At 40.9% G+C, this 22,041-nt stretch overlaps 1 protein-coding gene across 1 annotated transcript; it reads right to left on the minus strand.

Annotated features, from left to right (window-relative positions):
- Positions 1-1,799: 1,799 nt before the first annotated feature.
- Positions 1,800-19,123, minus strand: NNMT (nicotinamide N-methyltransferase). The gene is made up of 3 exons (XM_057750500.1): positions 18,860-19,123; positions 16,783-16,990; positions 1,800-2,500 (listed from the first exon to the last, which is right to left on the minus strand). Exons 1-3 carry the CDS (start codon positions 19,011-19,013, stop codon positions 2,068-2,070), a joined length of 795 nt encoding a protein of 264 aa, XP_057606483.1. The 5' UTR covers positions 19,014-19,123; the 3' UTR covers positions 1,800-2,067.
- Between the last annotated feature and the right edge of the window lie 2,918 nt (positions 19,124-22,041).

The following is a 22,041-nucleotide window of genomic DNA, read 5'->3' on the forward strand; positions in this document are numbered from 1 at the left end:
TACTGAAGCCCACGCACCTAGAGCCCGTGCTCCGCAAGAAGAGGAGCCACCGCATTGAGAAACCCACGCATCTGAATGAAGAGTAGCCCCCGCTCACCACAGCTAGAGAGAGCCCGTGCACGGCAGCGAAGACCCAACGCAACCAATAATAAATAAATAAATAAATTTATAAAAAATAAATAAAAATAAAAATAATTTGCTCTTTTTACAAGTGATTGAAAGGAAATCCTGTTTTAAAGGGAGACTTGTGTTTTTGTTTGCAGTTATGCAAACGTAAGCAAGAGCCATTGCTTTGGGTGGGGGAGGGGGCAAACACATGCAGATGTTTCAGGAGAAACTGTGACCTTGGTTCTGGGTGGAGGTAGATGGTTTGGGGAGAGCCCTGTCTCCACAGATGTGGTTGCTTCCTTGGGGCCTGGGTGACTGGTGCTGGGTCCTGAGGAGCTACATATGCTGCCTTCTAGCAGCGATTATGTGCAGAGAGGATGCGCAGGCCTGATCCTCCCTACCTGCTGACAGGAACAGAGCTGGACTTGGCCTTCTTGATGCAGCCAGGACTGGCCTGATAGTGTCCTTCAGGACAGTATCTTTAGTACTCGTAAGCAGATTAGAATGTTGTGATGTGAAGGTCCTATGATATCGAACAATTGGAAATGTATTGGGAATGGACAGATACTGTGTTATTTACAACCAAGTAAACAAAATGTACTAGTGTTGGACTCTTGTACCCTGATGGAGATTGTCATTGCATGTGGGGGGAGTGGGGAGGAAGGACTCTCCCTTGTGGGAAGCAGAGATGTCCACTCTCTGTAGTCCTAGGAAGAGAGAAATCTTGGGATGAGAAATGAAGACTAGAGAAAGAGGCCTCAGACACAGGTGAGGAGGAAATTCCTTCTCTCTCTCGGGTAGGGGAAGGCAAACTTTTTCTACAGAGATCCAAATAATAGATATTTTAGGCTTTGCAGGCTATGCCTACAGTTGCTGTCGTAATTACTCAACTCTGCCATCACAGCAGGAAAACAACCATAGACAGTATGTAAATAAATGGCTGTGTTCCAATAAAATTTTACAAAATGGGCAGTGGGATGGATTTGGCTCCTGGGCCATAGTTTGTCAACCTGTTTCAGGGCCTCGTGGGAATGGGCATAGGACCCAGAGACAGTGGACATGCCACACGGAGATATGCTAACTCCAGGTATTTATAGATGCTTGGCCAAAAGTTATACCAACCAGCTACCTTCCAGGACCCTCTAAGGATGTGGGCCCTAAGACACTTGTTTCTTTTCTTTTTTTTCTTTTTTCTTTTTTTTTTTGGTTGCACCCCCCAACTTGCGGGATCTCAGTTCCCTGACCAGGGATTGAACCCAGGCCCTCAGCAGTGAAAGTGTGAGTCCTAACCACTGGATCACCAGGGACTTCCCAAAGATGCTTGTTTCTAGTAGCAGCTGTAAGACAGGGTCTGTTATCTCTCTCACTAACTCCTAAACTTCTTTTCAAGTAAAAGTCACAGGCTTGGCTCAGATGTGTTGAGGGAAGTAAAAGAAGGGCCTACCACATTCTTGGGACGAAGAGGCAAAAGTCACAGCTGTTCTCTGACCCTGGGAGGTGGTAGCACCAGTGGATCCCTGAGGAGGACAGGGTCCCCAGAGAAGGCAATAACTGAAGAATGGGAGAAGCCTGTCCCTGGGAGAGAAGAAGGCATCAGGGCCCCCAGGAAATGAAGAGTGAATAACTGCAGACATTTCTCTGCAGGCATGTGTGGGCTTAGGCCATCATAACTGGAATGTTCAAGGAAAATGAGGTCTTTTTTTGTCATCACAGGCAGTGAAGACTGGACATGCCCATTTGTCATGCTGGAGTCCTCATAACACCAGCTCACATGGGGAGCACAGAGCAGGTGGTCAACCAATGGTTCCTAGGCAGACTGACAACTCCAACCTGCCCTGGATGAACCACTGGGCCCCAGACATTCGCCTCTACTTAGCACAGTGATCATCACAGTTAGAGCCAAGGGTTGAAGTCAGCTGGACAAGTCAGAGGAATTGCTTTAATGGCGATCACAAGGTATCACACAGGTGTGCCCAGCTTCCGCCCCACCAGGGAGAAAAGCCCTTCATTGTCGGCCATGGTGGGAGAATAACTTTGGGAGATCACCTCGAACTGTTCGATGGTGTAGCCGGCCTCCCTCACGGCAGCCTCCACTGTCTCCCGGCCCAGGCAGAGGCTGGAGAACCTCTGCTCGCCTATCATGTAGTAGCTGCTCTTCAAGGCATCCACGAGCACCAGGAAGCCCTCCGGCTTCAGCAGGCTGCCGAGGTTCCGGAGGGCCGTGCGGTAGGTAGGGAGGTCCGGGCAGGCGGCATCCAGGCACAGTGTGCTGAGCAGACAGTCAGCTGGGGGCAGGGGGACAGCCCCCAGCGGCCAGCTCTGAGTCACATCACACTTCAGGACCTGCTTGACGGCCCGCCTCAACTTCTCCTCCTTCTCCGGCCCCTTGACTCTGAAACACACAAACCAACAAACATCACTGGCTACCCCACTCATGGGGATCCCAGATCTCTTTGGTCAGGAATGAAAATGGCAGTGCTGTCCCAAATGTTACATCCTTAGGGCCATTCCTGTTGTAAAAACAGAGAAAGAAGGAATGAGGGAGTTTTACAGTATCTGAATGTGGCCATGTTACCTTATCGTGGGTTAAATGTTTTTTGTAAAGTGAATAACAATATGGAAATGATAATAAAAACTCCCATCTGCCTGCTTCTATGCTGGACTGCCCCCACAAAATCATTCTTCTTCCACTGCCTGGGTTACATTATTATTATTATTATTATTATTATTATTACCCTTGTCCTCTCTGCCCAGCTGTAAGGTAGTGGCTGTTTGGCCCACGTATATCAAGCAATAATGGGTTTAAGTGCTGAAATGGTATTTTTGTAGTAGCTGCTGTTCAATGGGGGGGTCGTCCGTAGACATTTGTCTAAACTGTTGATCATATCACACAACTGTGGCCAGGGCCCTTCTAGAGCGATGAAAACTCCTGGTTTCCATTCTCAGGCTCCAAAAGATACTGCAGATAAGGGGTATGTTTCCTGACGGAGATCGTTTTCTTGGTAGCTTTGCTAGGAATCCTATCCTTTTCTGCCAAATCAATGGGGTTTCTTGAGAGAAATTTTATTAATGAAAGGAGAAAAGGCAAGGGCAGGAGATGGAATCCAGTGTCTCAGATCCTTTTGGAATTTATTAGTGGGGGAATGAAGGAAAAAACTAACCAGTGAGAGACATTAAATAATCATATAGAGTACACAAGAGAAGTTGGAGGAAGGGAACAGACAAAGGAGAAAGAAGAAGCAGAAAATCAGAGAGGTAAGAGAAAGAGAAGAAACGCTGACTGTGTAAAGTGCCCAGAATGCCACTGAGCCCAAATAGTAGGAGTGATGATTGAGTATCCAACCCACTGAGGAAGTTAATCAACAAAGCACCAGGGGTGCAAGTCCAGGCTTACACTCAAGGAATATGCAGTCACTGGCTCCAGGAGAAGACGGCCACTCAGGCAGCAAGGCTTGATGGAGAGAACAGAGCATGGCTCAACCTCAGAGCCAGTGAGAGGGAGCTTTACACTGGGACCATTTCTGGTCATGAGGAAAAGTTGATGATTTAAAGAAAACTTGGAGATTTACCTCCAGGTAGAATGATTTGAGATAACAGCAATTAGTTATGGACATCCTATTTAAATATTTAGTTAAAATCTTAAGCCTAGTGTGTATCATCAGTTATTTACAAACATCCTTTAATTATGTTATAATTTTCCATTTAAGAAGCTTAACAATAGGCATATGAAAAGATGCTTAATATCACTGATATCAGAGAAAGGAAAATCAAACCATGCGATAGCACTTCTCACCCACTAGGATGACTATAATAAAAAAGTTAATAACTAAGAGTTGGCAAGGACTGGAGAAACTGGAACCTATGTACACTGCTGGTGAGATGGTAAAATGGTCCAGCTACTTTGGAAAACAGTCCGGAAGTTCCAAAAGAAAAAGTTTTAATATAGAGATTTAACATGACCTCGGAATTCCACTCATAGGATTATACCCAAGAGAAATGAAAATGTGTCCACATGAAAAGCTTGTGCATGAGTATTTATAGCAGCATTATTCATAATAACCAAAAGATGGAAACAACCCAAATGACCACCCACAGAGGAATGGATAAAGAAGATGTGGTATGTATACACAATGAAATACTACTCAGTTATAAAAAAGAACAAAACAATGCCATTTGCAGCAACATGGATGGACCTAAAGATTGTCATACTGAGTGAAGTAATTCAGACACAGAAAGACAAATATCATATGATATCGCTTATATGTGGAATCTTAAAAAAAAAGGTACAAATGAACTTATTTACAAAAGAGAAGTAGAGTCACAGATGTAGAAAACAAACTTATGGTTACCAGGAGATAAGTGGGGAGAATAATAAATTGGGAGATTGGGACTGACATATAAACACTTCTATATATTAAATAGGTAACTAATAAGAATCTACTGTATAGCACAAAGAACTCTTCTCAATACTCTGTAATGGCCTATGTAGGAAAAGAATCTTTAAAAAAAAAAAAGGAGAAAAAAAGAGTGGATGTATGTATATGTATAACTCATTCACTTTGCTGTATACCTGAAACTAACATAACATTGTAAATCAACTATACTCCAATAAAAAATTTTTAAAAAATCTTATGGGGACTTCCCTGGTGGTGCAGTGGTTAAGAATCCACCTGCCAGTGAATGGGACATGGGTTCGAGCCCTGGTCCGGGAAGATCCCACGTGCCAAGGAGCAACTAAGTTCATGCACCACAACAACTGAGCCCACATGCTGCAACTACTGAAGCCCATGCACCTAGAGCCTGTGCTCTGCAACAAGAGAAGCCACCGTACTGAGAAGCCCTCACTCACTACAACTAGAGAAAGCCCGTGTGCAGCAACAAAGACACAATGCAGCAAAAAAAAAAAAAAAAAAAAAAAGACTTATGAAGAAATAAAATGTGTTCTATCCATACAATAGAATATTATTCAGTAATACAAAGGAATGAACAACTGATACAGCCTACAACATGCAAGAACCTTGAAAACATGATGCTCAGTGACAGAAGCCAGACAAAAAAGGCCACATATTGTATGATTCCATCTATATGAAATATTTAGAAAAGGCAAATCTATAGAGACCAAAAGCAGACCAGTGGTTGCTAGGGGTTGAAAGGGGAGCAATTGCTGATGGGTAAGGGTTTCTTTGGGGAGTTATGAAATGTTCTAAAATGTGCTGAGGATCACACAGTTCTGTGAATATACTAAGAGCTATTGAATTGCACACTTTACATGGGTGAATCGCATGTTATGTGAATTTTATCTCGATAAAGCTCTTCTATTAAAAGAGAGAGAGAGAGAGTAGCTTAGCAAGATACTACTTTCAGGCTATTCCTACCAACCAATAAACTGGGATGTACAGGGGATGATAATTACCTTTGATTGGGTCTACCTGTGCCCCTATCGGGGTAGAAATGGTAGTAGGGTGACCAATTTGTTTGGTTTGGACTTTTCTGGGTTTTGCACCGAAAATCCCCTGTCCTGGGAACCCGTCTCAGTCCTGGGCAAACCGGAAAGATTAGTCATTCTAAAAATAGGGAAATCAGTTACAAAGCTGTTACCCCACCTGATAGAATGTGCATGATTTGACAGAACATTTTAAGAATAAAAAATAATAATTCAACATTATAAAAGTCTGTGTGAAACATGGCTTTGAAGAGGTAAAGTAATCTAGAATAGAAAAAATTCAAATAACCTATCTGCACCTATGGATAACTTAAGTGTATACAAAAAGCTAAAGAAGTGACAATGTAGTGTTCATGTGAACGTGTCTGAAGACAATGCTGTCTCTTGGGAACATTATGGTAACGTGTATTTATGTGATGACATAAGAGGCAGATTGGACCTCTGGACCCTCTTGAATATGGAGCTATTTTAAAAACACAAGTTGCCACAGAACTAGTACTTGCCAGTCAGAGGAAGATGGAAATTGTTCCCAAACTGTGAGACACACTGTGAAGTCTGGAAAGCTTGCAGAGAAGGTACCAATTTGAGAGGGAAATGTGTTAGAAACACCCACTGTCGTGGATACTTGCTCGTCCTCAGACGCACTGCAAACATTGGTGAACTCAGTTGCCAAGGCAGCCGTGTAAAGATTACACCTCAGGGCTCCTCGGGGCCTGCGATACACCTGCAGCGAAATGGACTTGCCTGGAGACAGGCAATTACCACTCAGCCTCATGTTTAGCTCAAGGAGTGGGGACTAAACACACACCAGGAAAATGTGACTCAGTTTTTACAGAAAGCTAACCACCATGTGGTCGTTTCTCTAGTTCTAAACATCTAGTCTTTCAAAGGAATCAATATGCAAAAAAAAAAAGCAGCCATTTCCTCTATAAATATGCCGTCTCTAAAATCCTGAAGGAACTGGGGAAGGAGGAGGGGAGGAAAGGAGAAAGAGTGGGACTCCTGGGAAGAGCACTTTGTAAGAATGTCTTTCCACACCCCAGGTAGTCATCCTGAGATTTAGAGCAGATTCCTCCTGCCCTGACTCTGCAAGGTGGGGAGTGAGTCAGAATCCCCTGGATAAGCTTTTTCGATTACACTTACCTCCCCAAGCCCCATCCCCAGAGGCTCCAGCAGGCCCTCCTGAGGGAGAGCCCTCAAGACATGTAAAGGAAATAAAAGGCTAAATTATAAGCTTGGATGTCAACGTGAGAATTGTAAGAGCAAGGACTGATCACAGGTAAACCTTTGGTACAGGCCACAGCTGAATGACATTGTAGGAGGCAGCATCTGGAAAGCGAAATACATGCAGTCACTTGTTTTATAAATATTTTTTGACCTTCTATTGTGTGCCAGGAAGAGTGCCGGGCAGGGGGACCCAAGATGGAACGAATGAGAAACAAATCCTCTCCTCATGGAGAGTACAGTCTGGTGGGGGAGAAAGAAGTAATCCAGTGATTACACACAAAAATCAAACATTCAAGCTGTGATAAATGCGAGGCCGGAGGGTCACGTGGCACAAAGAGAAGAATGTTGGGAGCCTGACTCAGTCTAGAGCATCAGGGAAAGCGCTGCCAGAAAGGAGTCAGGTGAGCAGTGATACAGAGGATAGACAAGTAGGAGTGAGCTGGGCCAAAGAGAGTAGGGAGGGAGGAGGATACTCCAGTAAGAGGAAATAGCAAGTGCAAAGGCCCTGTGGTGGGAGGAAACATGGAGAGGAGAACTGGTACGGCTGGATCTCAGAAAACAAAGCAGAGCATGGCAGAAGCCGAGGCAAAAAGGTAAGCTCCCAGGTGACGGAGAGGGTGCTAGTCTGGGGACCATGAGGCAGGTGCCACGCTAGACAGGGCTTCATGGACCATGTTAAGAATTTTGCTTTTCATCCAAAAAGCCGTGGGGAAATAGTAAGGGGTGCTAAGGAAAGGAGTGATGTGATCAGAGTTACGTTTTTGAGGCAATCAGTTTGGAACAAGAGTGGAGGTGAGAGGCCAATTAGGAAGGCGAGGATGGTAGCTTGGACCAAGACAACAGCTTACATGGAAAATATTGGAAGAAATACACTGGACTGAGAGGAACTCAGGAAGTGAAGTGGACAGAACTTGCCACTGGTCACAGAACATGACTGACAGGGAGATGACAGGACTGGCTTCCAGGCTTCTGGCTTCTCCAATTAACTATATGATGGAGCCATTCAAAGAGATAAGCACACCAGAAATGGAGCAGATTTGGGGAAGATCATGGATCTATTTCGGGCACATTGAGTTTGAGGTTCTTTGAGACACATGAGTAGAAATGTTTACCATTTGAAGGAAATGGCCAGTTGAAGGTTTTTCAACCTGTCCTGTTAGTGTTCCCCAAGAGATAATGCAATGAGAGCCCCCGTTGAAGAGAAAGGCATCCTTATAAAAGGCCAAAGCTTTTCCTGAGCGTCCCTGAAACAATCACCAAAACCATTAAGATCCTGACTTTGAGAAAGAAGGTCAATCTCTGCGAGACTTGAAAATATAGAGATGCTTCGGGATAGAGGCATTTCACTAGTTCACGGAACAAATTTGGCACAGTTGTGTCTATTTGGGGCCATAGACAAATATCTTTTCCAACAGATATGAAAATCTTTGTATGGAGAGCATTTATTTCAGAGAACTGCCACCTCTATAGGGGCTCAAGCTTTCTCCTGTCAGGTACATGCAGGTAAGTGCAGGAGCTGCTTTCTGCAGAGGCAACTAGGAGGGGCTCCAGCCTCCCCAGACCCCTCCTAGATGCCCCGAGGGCCTAGGAGAACCTGCAGGGCACACCTGTAAATCATTCCTACACACCAGCATGTCCTGACATATCTGTTGGGAAGTCCTATCCTAGACATCGGTGCTTCTCAAGCTGTAAAATACATACAGTCCCCTACAGATCTTGTTAAAATGCAGATTCTGATTCTGTAGGTAAGCCTGAGAGTCTGAATTGTAATAAATTCCGAGATTATATGGAAGCTGTTAGTCTGGGGACCACAAGGCAATGCGTTTCAAGTTCCAGGAGCCAGAGGTAAATTAATGCTGTTTCCAGGATTTCTTAAAGTAAAAGCTCATTTTCCTTGGGTCATACTTGAGTAGTTAGTTATATCTTAGTATTTGACTTTCTGACTTGATAAATGTATAGTGTGAGGCAAGAATTTGGTACCCGTGTCTTACAACTTTTTGGATAATTGTAAAAATGAGTGGTATCTAAATGTCTGGGTCACACTCCAGAGGCGCAGAAACAGGAGACAGCTCAAATTGTCTTCAGCAGCAGTCAGCACAAGAAACAGCTTCAGATAAAGAAGAAATAATCTCAGGGGAAATGGGTTGTGGGTTGATAGAGGGACTTGAAGATGCAAGAAAGACATAAGTTGAATGGGATCACTATCATTCTCAAAATAGTTGAAGCCACAGGATCTAGCAGAAGGATAAGGGTGAGAATGCAGAATTTTACTGACAAAAATACAGTTCCTTAGTCCAAGAGAGTGATTGGGAAGGGACAGTGTCTCAGGAGCAATTGTTACAAGCTGATGATTCTGGCTTGAGATAAGTAATGCTTTTAGTATCCTGCTAGATGTTAAGGGTTCTTTTCTGAATAAGACGGAAAGGCTTGTGATAGGTAGGGAAATTGAGGACAAAGTTCTAAAAGCCTCCTTGACACATAATTTGGACTTTGGAAAGGTGAGCTGTCTGACAACAACTAAGAACTTTCTGATAAACTTTCCCTGAAATTCTATAAATCCCAGGAAATTCCTTATTTATTCAATGATTTTGGATATTGTCTAAACCCCAAAGCTACAGTTTTCTTCCAGTTAATGTCAAGTTCATTCTGTGAAATCATGTAGTCAATAAAAAAGTTTGAAATTACTTTTCTTTTGAAGAACATATCTTCAGTCTGAAGGCTCTAGCCAGAATAAAATTCTAAGTAAGGGGATTACAGGTTAAAATAGTATGTGAAAATAGCCTCTCTTGATTTCTTACTTAATGCCAGGGGAAAAACATGGAGCAATATTTAAGCAATATTAAACCACTTTGCAATGTTGCTCATGGGTAAGGGCAACAAAAATACCTTCCCAATATTCATGGGCTTAGAAAATGTCACTTTTGTGTTCTTCTTGAAAAAGCTCAAAGATTTATGCAGTTGATTAAAGATGAATTGGAATTAAAAATTCAAAAACTAAAAAAATCATATATAATGAGCATAAAATACATCCACATAATTACAAATATGATTACAAACTGAGAGCCTATAATCTTGAAACAGAATATATAAAAATAAATGCTTTAAATTACAACATTTGGATTTAAAATCTCAGAGTTAACAATAGACACTGGGAAGGAAGATGCCAGAACAGAAGGACTTTTAGTGTCAAAAATTGTTAAATTCCTCATATTACAAGTAAGAAAGGAATTACTGATACTTACCTGATATTGATAAGCTGAGAGAATTTGTCTCTAGCCAAAATGCATTATACAAAAACACTATAAGAAGTTCTCCAGGTGAGGGGAAATGATGTCAGATAGAAGCCAAGATGTGCAGAAAGGATTGAAGAATACTAGACAGGACAGACTTGTGGATAAATACAGAAGACTTTATATGTATTTGTTGAAAATACTACTGACTGATGTGAATATAATTAAAACTACTAAACTGTACACTTAAAGAGTTAAGGTGATAAATTTTATGATATGTGTTTTTTAACCACAATTAAAAATAAAACAATAAAAAACAAAGTACTACTGACTGCTTAAAGTAAAAATAATAACAATAATAATATTATAGTGTTATAGTATATACAGAATAAATATATGACAACAAGTATATAAGGGGCAGGAAAGTTGGTTAAAGAAATTGCATTGTTGTAATATCTTACATTGTTGATGAGATGTTACAAATATTTTATGTAATTTCTAGAAAAATCACACATGTGCACACACACACATATACACAAAACACAAAAGAGGTCAATAGAGGAGATAAAAGTCAATAGAAAAGATAAAAGTCAATAGAGGAGATAAACAGGAATGCTAAAAATGTGTATAATTATACTAAATGGAAAAACAAAAATTATTTCATACACCAACAAGAAGTAGGAACAAAGGCACAAATAAACACCAGAGGGGACAAATATAAAATATATACCACAATGGTAGATTTAGACTCAACCATATAATATCAGTAACTACATTGAATGTAAATTAACTAAACAATCCAGTTAAAAGGCAGAAATTGTCAGGTTGGATTGAAAAGCAAGACTTACTACATGCTATTTGAAAAAAGAGTCATTTTAAATATAAAAACATGGACAGGTTGAAAACAAAAGGGTAGAAAAAGATATACCATATATATTAGTTATCTATTGCTACATAATAAATTACTCCCAAACTTAGCAATTTAAAATGACAAACATTCATCTCACAGTTTCTGCAGGTCAGATATCTGGGAACAGATTAGCTGACTATCTCTGGTGCAAGGTCCCTCATGAGACTGCAGTGATGGCCACTCTCAGAGTTGTCTAGTCTCATCTGAAGGCCTACCTGGGGGTAAATTTGCTTCTAAGCTCACTCCTCAGAACAAGTAAGTGAGTGTAAGAGAGAGCACCCAACAGGGAACCTGGAGTCTTTTGGTAACCTAATCTCAGAATTGTTGTCCCGTCACTCTGCTGCACTATATGCATTAGAATCCATTCACTAAATCCAATGGACACTCAAGGGGAGAGACTTAAGCAACAGAGTGAATACTTGAAGTGAGGATTAGTGGGGACCATCTTAGAGGCCCCTACCACCTTATGCCAACACCAAGAATAAGGAGGCTGTTGTGGCCATATTAATATCAAAGTAGACTTCAAGACAGAGTGTATTAATTGAGGTAAAGGGAGATATTTCATAATGATAAAATGATCAATTCATCAAGAAGACATAACAATCCTAAAAATGTATGCCACTAATAATGAAGCTTCAAAACACATGAAGTGGGACTTCCTTGGTGGTGCAGTGGTTAAGAATCCACCTGCCAATGCAGGGAACACAATTCGATCCCTGGTCCAGGAAGATCCCACATGCCGAGGAACAATTAAGCCCTCGAGCCACAACTACTGAGCTCATGTGCCACAACTACTGAAATCCGTGCACCTAGAGCCCATAGTCATCAACAAGAGAAGTCACTGCAATGAGAAGCCTGTGCACTGCAATGAAGAGTAGCCCTGCTCCCCACAACTAGAGAAAGCCCATGTGCAGCAACAAAGACCAACACAGCCAATAAACAAATAAGTAAATAAATAAACAAAAACAAAAACAGAAAACCACATGAAGCCAATGTTGACAGAACTATGAGGACCAAGAGGTGAATCCACAGCCATAGTTTGAGATTTTAACACCTCTCTCACCCAGCAGTTGATAGAACAAGTAAACAAAAGATCATGTAGAAAATTTGAACAGTATTATCATTCTACCTGACTGAATTAATATTTATAGAAACTACACCAACAACTGGACAATATACATTCTTTTCGATGTGGAAAGCACATAGAATGTTCACCAAATAGACCATATACTGGGCCACAAAATAAAACTCTGGCAACAATGAAATTTAATTGGAAACCAATAACAATATCTATAAAAAAATCCCAACAATTTTGGAAATTAAGCAATATAATTACACATAATTTATGGTCAAAGAAGAAATCATAAAGAAAATTAGAAAGTATGCTGAATTGGATAATAACAATAATATGACATATCAAAAATCATGGGATGCAGCCGAAACAGTGCTGAAGGAAGGTGTGAAAATAAGTGATCTAAGCTTCCTTCTTCAGAAGCTAGAAAAAGAAAAGCATATTAAAACCAAAGTAAGTGGAAGACAGAAAATAAGAAAAATAAGAGCCGAAATCAATGCAATACACAATGGACAATTGAGAAAATCAACAAAGCCAAAAGTTGGTTCTTTGAAAAGATTAATAAAATGTTTCAATCTCTAACAAGATTAATAAAGATAAAAAGAAAAAGTCAAATTGCCAATTTCAAGAATGAAAGCGGGACAATCACCAAAGATCCTACAGACATTAAAAGAGTAATAAAGGGATATTGTAAAAAACTTTATGACAATCAAGATGTAAAGGGCAGGACTTCCTAGGTGGTGCAGTGGGTAAGAATCCGCCTGCCAATGCAGGGGACATGGGTTCGAGTCCTGCCCCAGGAAGATACCACATGCTGTGGAGCAACTAAGCCTGTGCACCAAAACTATTGAGCCTGTGTGCTCTACAGCCCATGAGCCACAACTATTGAGCCCATGTGCCGCAACTACTGAAGCCCACGCACCTAGAGCCCGTGTTCTGCAACAAGAAAGGCCACCGCAATGAGAAGCCACGTGCCACAACAAAGAGTAGCCCCTGCTTACCACAACTAGAGAAAGCCCGTGTGCAGCAATGAAGACCCAACACAACCAATAAAATAAATAAATAAATAAATAAATAAATAAATAAATAAATTTATTAAAAAAAAAGATGTAAAGGGCAAATTCCTTGAAAAATAGTACATACCAAAACTGATAAAAGAAGAAATAGACAATCCAAACAGTCATTAAAGGAATACTCTTTTTAATAAAAAACCTTCACGGACTACCTAGGTGGCGCAGTGGTTAAGAATCGGCCTGCCAATGCATGGGACACGGGTCCAAGCCCTGCTCTGGGAAGATTCCACATGCCATGGAGCAACTAAGTCCATGCGCCACAACTATTGAGCTTGTGCTCTAGAGCCCGTGAGCCACAACTATTGAGCCCATGTGCTGCAACTATTGAAGCCCACGCGCCTAGAGCCCGTGCTCCACAACAAGAAGCCACTACAATGAGGAGCCCACACACCACAATGAAGAGTAGCCCCCGCTCGCAGCAACTAGAGAAAGCCCATGCGCAGCAACGAAGACCCAACATAGCCAATAAATGAATAAAATAAAAATAAATAAATAAATAAATAAAAGTTTAAAAATAAATAAATAAATAGAAAACCTTCACATACAGGACAAAACTTTTAGGTTCAGATAGCTTCACTGGTGAATTCTAACCATCACTTAAGGAAGAAATAATACAAACTCTTTCAAAAAGTAGGGGAGGAAGAAACACTCTCAAATATTATTACATGTATTAACATCATGCTGTTATCAAAGTCTGCCAAGCATATAACAAGAAAATAAATTTATAGCTCAATATCCCTCATAAATATAGATGGAAAAATTCTCAACAAAATATTGGCAAATCACATCCAGGGATACATAAAAAGGATACTAGCATACTTCATGACCAAGAGGTTTATGCCAGTTTGATTTAAACACAAAAAACCATCCAACATAATTCACATTTTCAGAATAAAGGAGAAAAATCATCTTATCATCTCAGTAAATGCAAAAAAAAATTTTTGACAAACCTTAACATTTGATTAAAAACTGCCAAGAAACTAGAAATACAAGAGAACTTTGAAAAAGAATTTCCATGACAAACCTATAGATAATGTCATTCTGAATGATGAATCATTGACCATTTTTTTCTAAGATATGGAAAAATACATGGATGCCTGCTCTTATCATTTTTGTTCAGCATTGTTTTGGTGGTCCTAGCCAGTGTAATAGAGCATGAAAAAGAAATAAAGGCATAAAAGCATAAAGTTGAAATAGAAGTAAAAGTATTTTTATTTGTAGATAATACATTAAAAAATGCTATGTAGATGGTACATAAAAATACTATGGAATCTACCAAAAATGATTAAAATTAATTAGTGCAATATTTTGTAATAAACTATAATGGAGAAGAATAGAAAAAAGAATATAGATATATACATATATATGTTAACTAATCACTTTTTATACACCTGAAACTAACTCAATATTATAAATCAACTATACTTCAATATAAAAAATAAAATTAAAAATGAAATTAATTAGTGAAGTCAGCAAGATCACAGGACACAAGGTTAATATACAAAAATCAATTGTATGTCTATATACTAGCAAATGAAATCAATAAAATGAAAAGAAAATGTAATTTTAAACATATAATTAACAGTAGCATTAAAAAACATGAAACAGGGAAATTTTAACAAAATATATGTAAAATATGAGAACTGAGAGAAACTGAAGTCCTAACTGAGTGGAGAGATAAGTCATGTTCATGAACTGGAGATTCACTATACCTGTTCTCCTAAATTCATTTGTAATTTCAAAGAAATCATAATAAAAGTCTCAGCAAACTTTTGAAGAAATTTACAAGTTTATTCTAAAAGTAATGGCACTAAATTTGCCAAAATAATCTTGAAAAGAACAAATTTGGAGGACTCAAACTATCTGATTTCAAGACTTACTATCCCTGGTAAAAGGAATAAAAGACCAGCATAAACCCAGTGGAACTTTAGTGACTCTGCATGATACCAAGAAGGTTAATTGTGAACAAAATGGAAAACTCCTAGTTTATTCATACTTCTGTACTATAAGGAATTGTACCACCAATGACTCATCTTGACAACTTACATTTTACAATCCACGTAAACTACCAATAAGACAATGTAGCAACAATTTGTAAGAAAATGAACATGCAGTTTAGAATACACCTAATAAGCTAAAGTCAGCAGACCTCTAAAACAAAATGGGACAGTCGAAGAAATAGAAGCAGACTTTAGAGTAAGTTTCAGAAGAGAACTTGACTCAGGAATAAACAAAAGTTGGTAAATAGATGGGAATCAAATATAAGTGCAAGTATAGAAAAATGAATTGACCATCAGTCTCTCTGGAAGAGCATGGAGGTAGACATACTCCTGAGGGATGTGTTAAGACCATGTGATTTTATATTTATACTTTGGATTCAGGAATAGTACCTCAATCCCCCTATTGTTCAAGTTCAGAAACATAGGAGTCATCCTTGATACTTCTCTTTCCTCATTCACCCTAACCAATCACTACCAACTCCTATTCATTCTGTCTCAAAAATGCATCTTAAAAAAAAAATACGCATCTTAAAATCATCTTCCTCTCTCCATCACCTAGTCCAAGCCACCATTCTCTCTCCCTTCTGCATCTCTGTTCTCGAAACCCCTCCAATCCAGTCTCCGCACAATAGCAAGAGAGATCTTTGTAAATGTAGATTGGGTCACATCACTCTCCTGGTTATACCTTATGCCTTCTCATTATACTTGAAGTCCACAAGCATTAATTTGGCCTCGAAGGTCCTAAATGATCTGGCACGTGCCTGCCTTCCCTGACGTGAGCTCTAGGAGACAAGGAACCTCCTCTGGTAAATACTAAAATACTAAAGTGGTCTTTTTATGTAGACCCCCCACACAAAGGAGTCTGTGGGGTCTTGGCAATATTCATAGCAGCAAAGCCATGATGTTCCAGGTGCTGATGCTCAGCTGGGCTGTGGAGTGAGAGGCATATCAGGACAGGGAATAACAAAGTGAAATGCTTGACTGGTCACCTCTGGCTGGTAGGCTATTGCCAATTTCTTATGTGGGGAGAAATTAATAATGTAAACAAGATTCATTTGCATAAATTTACTCATAGATAGGGTACTGTGAGCTTTTGATCATTCGTTGTCAACATGTAAAGCTGTAATTGTATGGATGGTGGGTAACAAATTCTTTTCAAATCATTCCTTTATGCTACTAATCTCAGTTTAAAAACCTAGTCAGCTTTTTGTTGTATCTGGTGGTATCAGCATTAGCCACTTGCACAGCAGAGACACAGGCGCTTGGAAGGCTAGCAACAGAGTGTCCCCAGGGGGACAAGCCCAGACACCTGAACCCTTCTAGCAAGGAGCGGGCTTGGTCTCTTGAAGTTTTCCCTAAGAAAGGTCCTACAGTACCTGGCCTGCACGCGACATCCATGCACAGGCCTGGAAAGGTTTTGTGACTACTCATCTTGGCTCAGTAACCAACTCTTCAATTTTTTCAGCTGTCTTCTGCTGTTTTGGTGCACAGCATGCACACGCACACACACACACACCTGTGTGCACGTCACGCGTGTGCTTCGCTCTCGTTCTCTCCCTCCAGCTCTCTCTTTCTCCATTTAGATTTCTCTTTGGGGTCTCTCTCTCTCTGTTTCCTTTGCTTTTCAACTTGGCCTCTTAGCATAATTCTTAGTTCTGAATAATGAACTGGCACCCAGGTACCCTCAGAAAGCCAGGAAGCAGACTCTGGTTTCTCTACCTGTTCCCTTCAAGCTCACACACATAGGTCACCACCGGGGACCAGTCAAAGGCCCCTGGCTCCTTCTTCAGCCACTTCTCCAGCTCCTGCAGGTTCTGATCAGTGTAGTCAGTGGCGATGATCTCCTTGAAGGATTCACAAGCAGAGAGGAGCTGGTAGATGGTGGGACCAGAGCCAATGTCAATCAGAAGGTCTCCCTTCACGCCATCTGGTTTAGAGGAGGGAATGAGGAAGGAGATCAGGTGTCATATGGTGGCAGACAGAGCTGAGTGCACTCCGTTGGCCAGCACTGTGCGGGGAACCCCAAGGAGAGCCCCAAAGACAGACCATCTCTCTAGTCACCCCTCTCCCCTCGAAGTCTCTTTTTTTTAAATTAATTTATTTATTATTTTTGGGGGGGTACACCAAGTTCAATCATCTGTTTTTATACACATATCCCCATATTCCCTCCCTCCCTTGACTCCCCCCCCCACCCTCCCTCAAGTCCCCCCAACCCTCCCCGCCCCAGTCCCCTAAGGCATCTTCCATCCTCGAGTTGAACTCCCTTTGTTATACAACAACTTCCCACTGGCTACCTATTTTACAGTTGGTAGTATATATATGTCTGTGCTACTCTCTCATCGAAGTCTCTTTTTAAAACCTTTTTTACTTTCCATTACCCAATCAAGGGTGGAACTTGTTGCTGGTATATTTTTAGGTCTAGGAGAAAGAAAAGAAAGATCTTGGGCTTCCCTGGTGGCACAGTGGTTAAGAATGCACCTGCCAATGTAGGGGACACAGGTTTGAGCTCTGGTCCGGGAAGATCCCACATGCCACAGTGCTACTAAGCCTCAGCGCCACAACTACTGAGCCTGCTCTCTAAAGGCCACAAGCCACAACTACTGAGCCCACGCGCCTAGAGCCCGAGCACTGCAATGAAGAGTAGCCCTGCTCTCCGCAACTAGAGAAAGCCTGAGCACAGCAACAAAGACCCAACACAGCCAATTAATTAATTAATTAATTAATAATAAAAAAAGATCTACATCTGGTGTACAGACCCCTGATCCAGAAAGACTGCTACACAGATAATGTAAAAACTATTAAAGAATGCTTTGGGAGAAAATTTAAAAAAATTTTTTTTAAACTCAAAATGAAACTTTACTGCAGAATGAAGATAACTCTTTTTAAATTTAGATAAATTTCATGATCAACTCTGAAAAAGATTGGAGGTTTTTTGTTTTTTTTTTTTATTTTTTGGGGGGTACACCAAGTTCAATCATCTGTTTTTATACACATATCCCCGTATTCCCTCCCTTCCTTGACTGCCCCCGCCTCGAGTCCCCCCCACCCTCCCCGCCCCAGTCCTCTAAGGCATCTTCCACCCTCGAATTGGACTCCCTTTGTTATACAACAACTTCCCACTGACTATCTATTTTACAGTTGGTAAAAAATTGAGTTTTTATAATGTCTTCCTCCAAAAAGCATCCAGTTCTTCAAAAAACATCCTCCCTTCATGGGAGGTCTTTATCTCACGCATATACAAAACATTCCTTTGAGTCAGGAATAGAATAAGTACCAGAATCTCCATTTCTTTTTCTTTTTTTAAAGATTTTTTTGTATATGGACCATTTTTAAGTCTTTATTGAATTTGTTACAATATTGCTTCTGTTTTATGTTTGGGTTTTTTGTCCACGAGGCATGTGGTATCTTAGCTCCCCAACCAGGGATCGAACCCACACCCTCTGCATTGGAAGATGAAGTCTTAAACCACTGGACTGCCAGGGACATTCCTAGAGTCTCCATTTCTTAAGTGAAATGTTTGGCCAGTGACCCAGCAAATCGATGTAGAATCAAGGACAGAACTCCCACTTTTGGATTACCCTTTCGCAAGACCGAAGGAGATAATGGATATAAAAGCACTTTGTAAACTGTAATACATCCACCCCAATGTTAGTTTTTATCCTCTTGAAAACTAAGGTGATGATGCCAAAAGGGCTGTCAAATAACAATGACTAGACACGAGACTAGTCATGCCCTGAGACTCTCTCTACATGACTCACGTTTGGAGGGGAGACACACAGACAACAGACAAACTTACCTAGGCAAAATATCTTGAAAAGATTGTTCAGAAGATGCCTAAGAATCTGGTTTTCTGCAGAGTGTCTGGACCCAAAGTTATAATATTTTTCTAGATAAGCCTGAGGGTTAAAAAGACTCAGATAAGTATCCTTGGAGGTGAAGCTAGATTCCATTGTGCCTCACTCCTGTGCCACCAGTCCGCCGCCCTCCTTCTCTCCCCTCCAGAAGCCAGGGAGGCACCCTGCGGAAACTGTCTTCGTGGGTCTCTGGCTATCAATATTTCTTCCATCAGTTCAGCCCATCCCTCCCTTATAGATAGCTGTTTGGTTAAACACTAACTGAGAAAAATATACCAAAAGTGTTTTGGCTGTTCTAGGAAGTGATGAAATTCCTGGGGAGGGAGCCTAGAAGAAGGGGGAAGCGAAAGGGGGAGGGCTATGAGCTGTATGTAACACTCAGCCAAGGGGTGAAGTTCAACTGCACAGGATTAGAGACAAGAAGACTCACCTGGGCTCATCAGGGCAGTTATTTAATTCATAGAAGAACTCATAGAAGAACCTCTAGGTTCTAGCACCATCATTCTTCTTGCAGTGATTCTCCTAGGAAAGAGAGTCACAAATAATGGTTTAAACTTAAACATTTTAAAGAAAGAAAAGAAAAAGAAAAAAGGGAAAGATAAGAAGAGGGAATGTGTTCAGGGCTAAGGAATGTTGGCTAAGGAAGGAATCTCAGAGGAAGTCTGGGACGAGAGGACAAGAGCAGTTTTTAAAGACTAAATGAATTAACCCTCTCCTCATGCTCCACATACCCCTTCATCCCCTCTCTGTAGTCTGCAGCTTCACCCCCACCCCACCCTTTCTCAGCATCTGGCAAGCAACTCCTCCCCAAACCCCCCACTCCTTTACATTAAGGAAACTGACAGTTCTTTCAAAGTGAATTTTAAGCCCTGTACTTCCTTCAAAAATTCCTTAAATTCCCTGTTCTGAACTCATATTGCCCTTAGAATTAGTTCAACTAGCCAAGCACTTGGTTTTGTGGTGTCATGTATTTGTTCCTGGCTTTGTCTGTGTTAATTTTACTTTCCAAACTAAACTTGACATGTATGATGCAATAAACAACCAGCTCCTTTAGATCAAGGACCATGGCTCAGTTCTCTTTATATCCCCTACTGCACATCAGTGGGGGGTCTACCTAATAGGCGTTCAACACATTGAGCAATTAATTAACTATTGTCATACTGTACCAAATGCAATTGCAGCGAATGCACAGTGTTCCTGGGGCCCATTTGGTTACAAGGCATAGAAACTCACACAAAGAAGCTCAGGGAATTAAAAGGGAATTATTAATAGGAGAATACAATGGAAACAAATCACAGGTATCTAACTGGGTCTCATGGACCAAAAAAAAGTAGGCAACTAATCTCTCTCTTCCCACTTCCCTCTTCCCTCTTCTCTCTCATTTCTCCTCTTCCTCTTCTTCTTCTTCTGCTTCTCCTCCCCCTCCTCCTCTTCCTTCTCCTCCTCCTCCTTCTTCCTTCTCTCTCTCTCTTTCTCCCCTCCCTTTCTCTTTCTTTTTGCCTCTCTTTAGAGGGCTAGGGGCCTCTATTCTCTGAACACTGGCTTCTTCTTTTGAGCATTCATTATACATATAGCTCCATTCTGGCCAATCCATATGGTGGTTCTTGTCCCTGAACTTAACCTTCTAACTCATCTCCTCACAGCTGGCTGACTAGGTCTGCATGGTGGTGGAGGAATAAAGGATCTCTTCACTGGCCATTGCAGCAACTGAGATAAGACAAATTGTCTCAGGTTACTGCAACTGCTGGATCTTCAAACGTCAAATCATAGACTTGAAGGATGTAGCATCAAAACAAGGTGTCTTTAGGAGTGTCTCTGAGGTGCTGCTGCCGCACCATGGATACTTCCAGCTTCTCCTGATGGCCCTGGGGATGGAATACAGCAGGAAGCATCCAGAACTGAGTCAAAAGACACAAATTGCCATCCTGATTTGCTACCAACAATTTGTAAGAAAATGGCAGTTAGAAAAACTAACTTTTGAGATTCTTATCCTCGGTTTTTATCTGTAAAATGGGAATAATAAGTGAGGAAAAAAATTCTCCTCTATCCCTTCAGGGTCTCTGTCTTGGCCTAAGAATTAAATGGACATAAGACAAATTAACAAGAGAAAATAATATACATTTAATTAATTTTTTTGCACATACAAGAGTGTCTTCACAAGAGAATGAAGACCCAAAGATGTGACCAGAACAGGAAGATTTTAGACCCTTTAGACAAAAAAATAATAAATTTGCAAAAAATAGATAAGACAAAGGGGTTTGGGCTAGGGATACTAAATGGTAAAGAAGTAACCAAGGGGCTTCCTAGGTGGTGCAGTGGTTAAGAATCCGCCTGCCAATGCAGGGGACATGGGTTCGATCCCTGCTCCTGGAAGATCCCACATGCCGTGGAGCAATTAAGTCTGTGAGCCACAACTATTGAGCCTGCACTTTAGAGCCCATGAGCCACAATTATTGAGCTCATGTGCTGCAACTACTGAAGCCCACGTGCCTAGAGCCCGTGCTCCGCAACAAGAGAAGCCATGGCAATCAGGAGCCTGCGCACCACAACGAAGAGTAGCTCCCACTCACCGCAACTAAAAGAAAGCCCACACACAGCAAAAAAGACCCAACACAGCCAATAAAATAAATAAATAAATTTATTAAAAAAAAAAGTAGCTAAGAAGGTGAGGGTTGGTTCAACAAGGTTTGTTTGTATAGATTTCTCAGCCCCAAATTCCCTGTCTCTGATGATTGCAATGTCTTCTTTCCTCCTGGTACAGGGAGGATATCTTTCATATGGGAGTTTTATCTCCTGCCATCAGGAAGAAAAAGAAGGGTCAGAGTATTCTTGTATCTGCTGTTTCTTAAGTACCTTTAATTCAAAATAATGAATATGCTAAAGTGGCATATTTTAGGGTGATATATTTTGGTTTCCTTCAATGGTATCTGTTCTATTCAAAGTTCTCTATTCAAGGTATTGAGAAATTTAAATCATAGTTTCCCTTACATTGAATCCTAACCTTGGGGAATGTACCCTATTCCCACTGAGGGATCAATTTACCAGGGAACTTAAAAAAAATAGTGGTTCTGTAGCTTATATGTAGCCTTGATACTGTTGAACCCCCTTTCCCTTTACCTCATAA

Source organism: Hippopotamus amphibius, chromosome 9 (genome assembly GCF_030028045.1).
Source record: "Hippopotamus amphibius kiboko isolate mHipAmp2 chromosome 9, mHipAmp2.hap2, whole genome shotgun sequence".
Taxonomy (NCBI): domain Eukaryota; kingdom Metazoa; phylum Chordata; class Mammalia; order Artiodactyla; family Hippopotamidae; genus Hippopotamus; species Hippopotamus amphibius.

Coding starts and splice junctions, on each gene's coding strand:
- NNMT (XM_057750500.1), bottom strand. CDS start 19,013: ATGGAATCTAGCTTCACCTCCAAGGATACTTATCTGAGTCTTTTTAAC. Junction 16,991..18,859: donor TTTCAAGATATTTTGCCTAG/GTAAGTTTGTCT, acceptor CCTCTAAACCAG/ATGGCGTGAAGGGAGACCTT. Junction 2,501..16,782: donor TGTGAGCTTGAAGGGAACAG/GTAGAGAAACCA, acceptor TGTGTGTTTCAG/AGTCAAGGGGCCGGAGAAGG.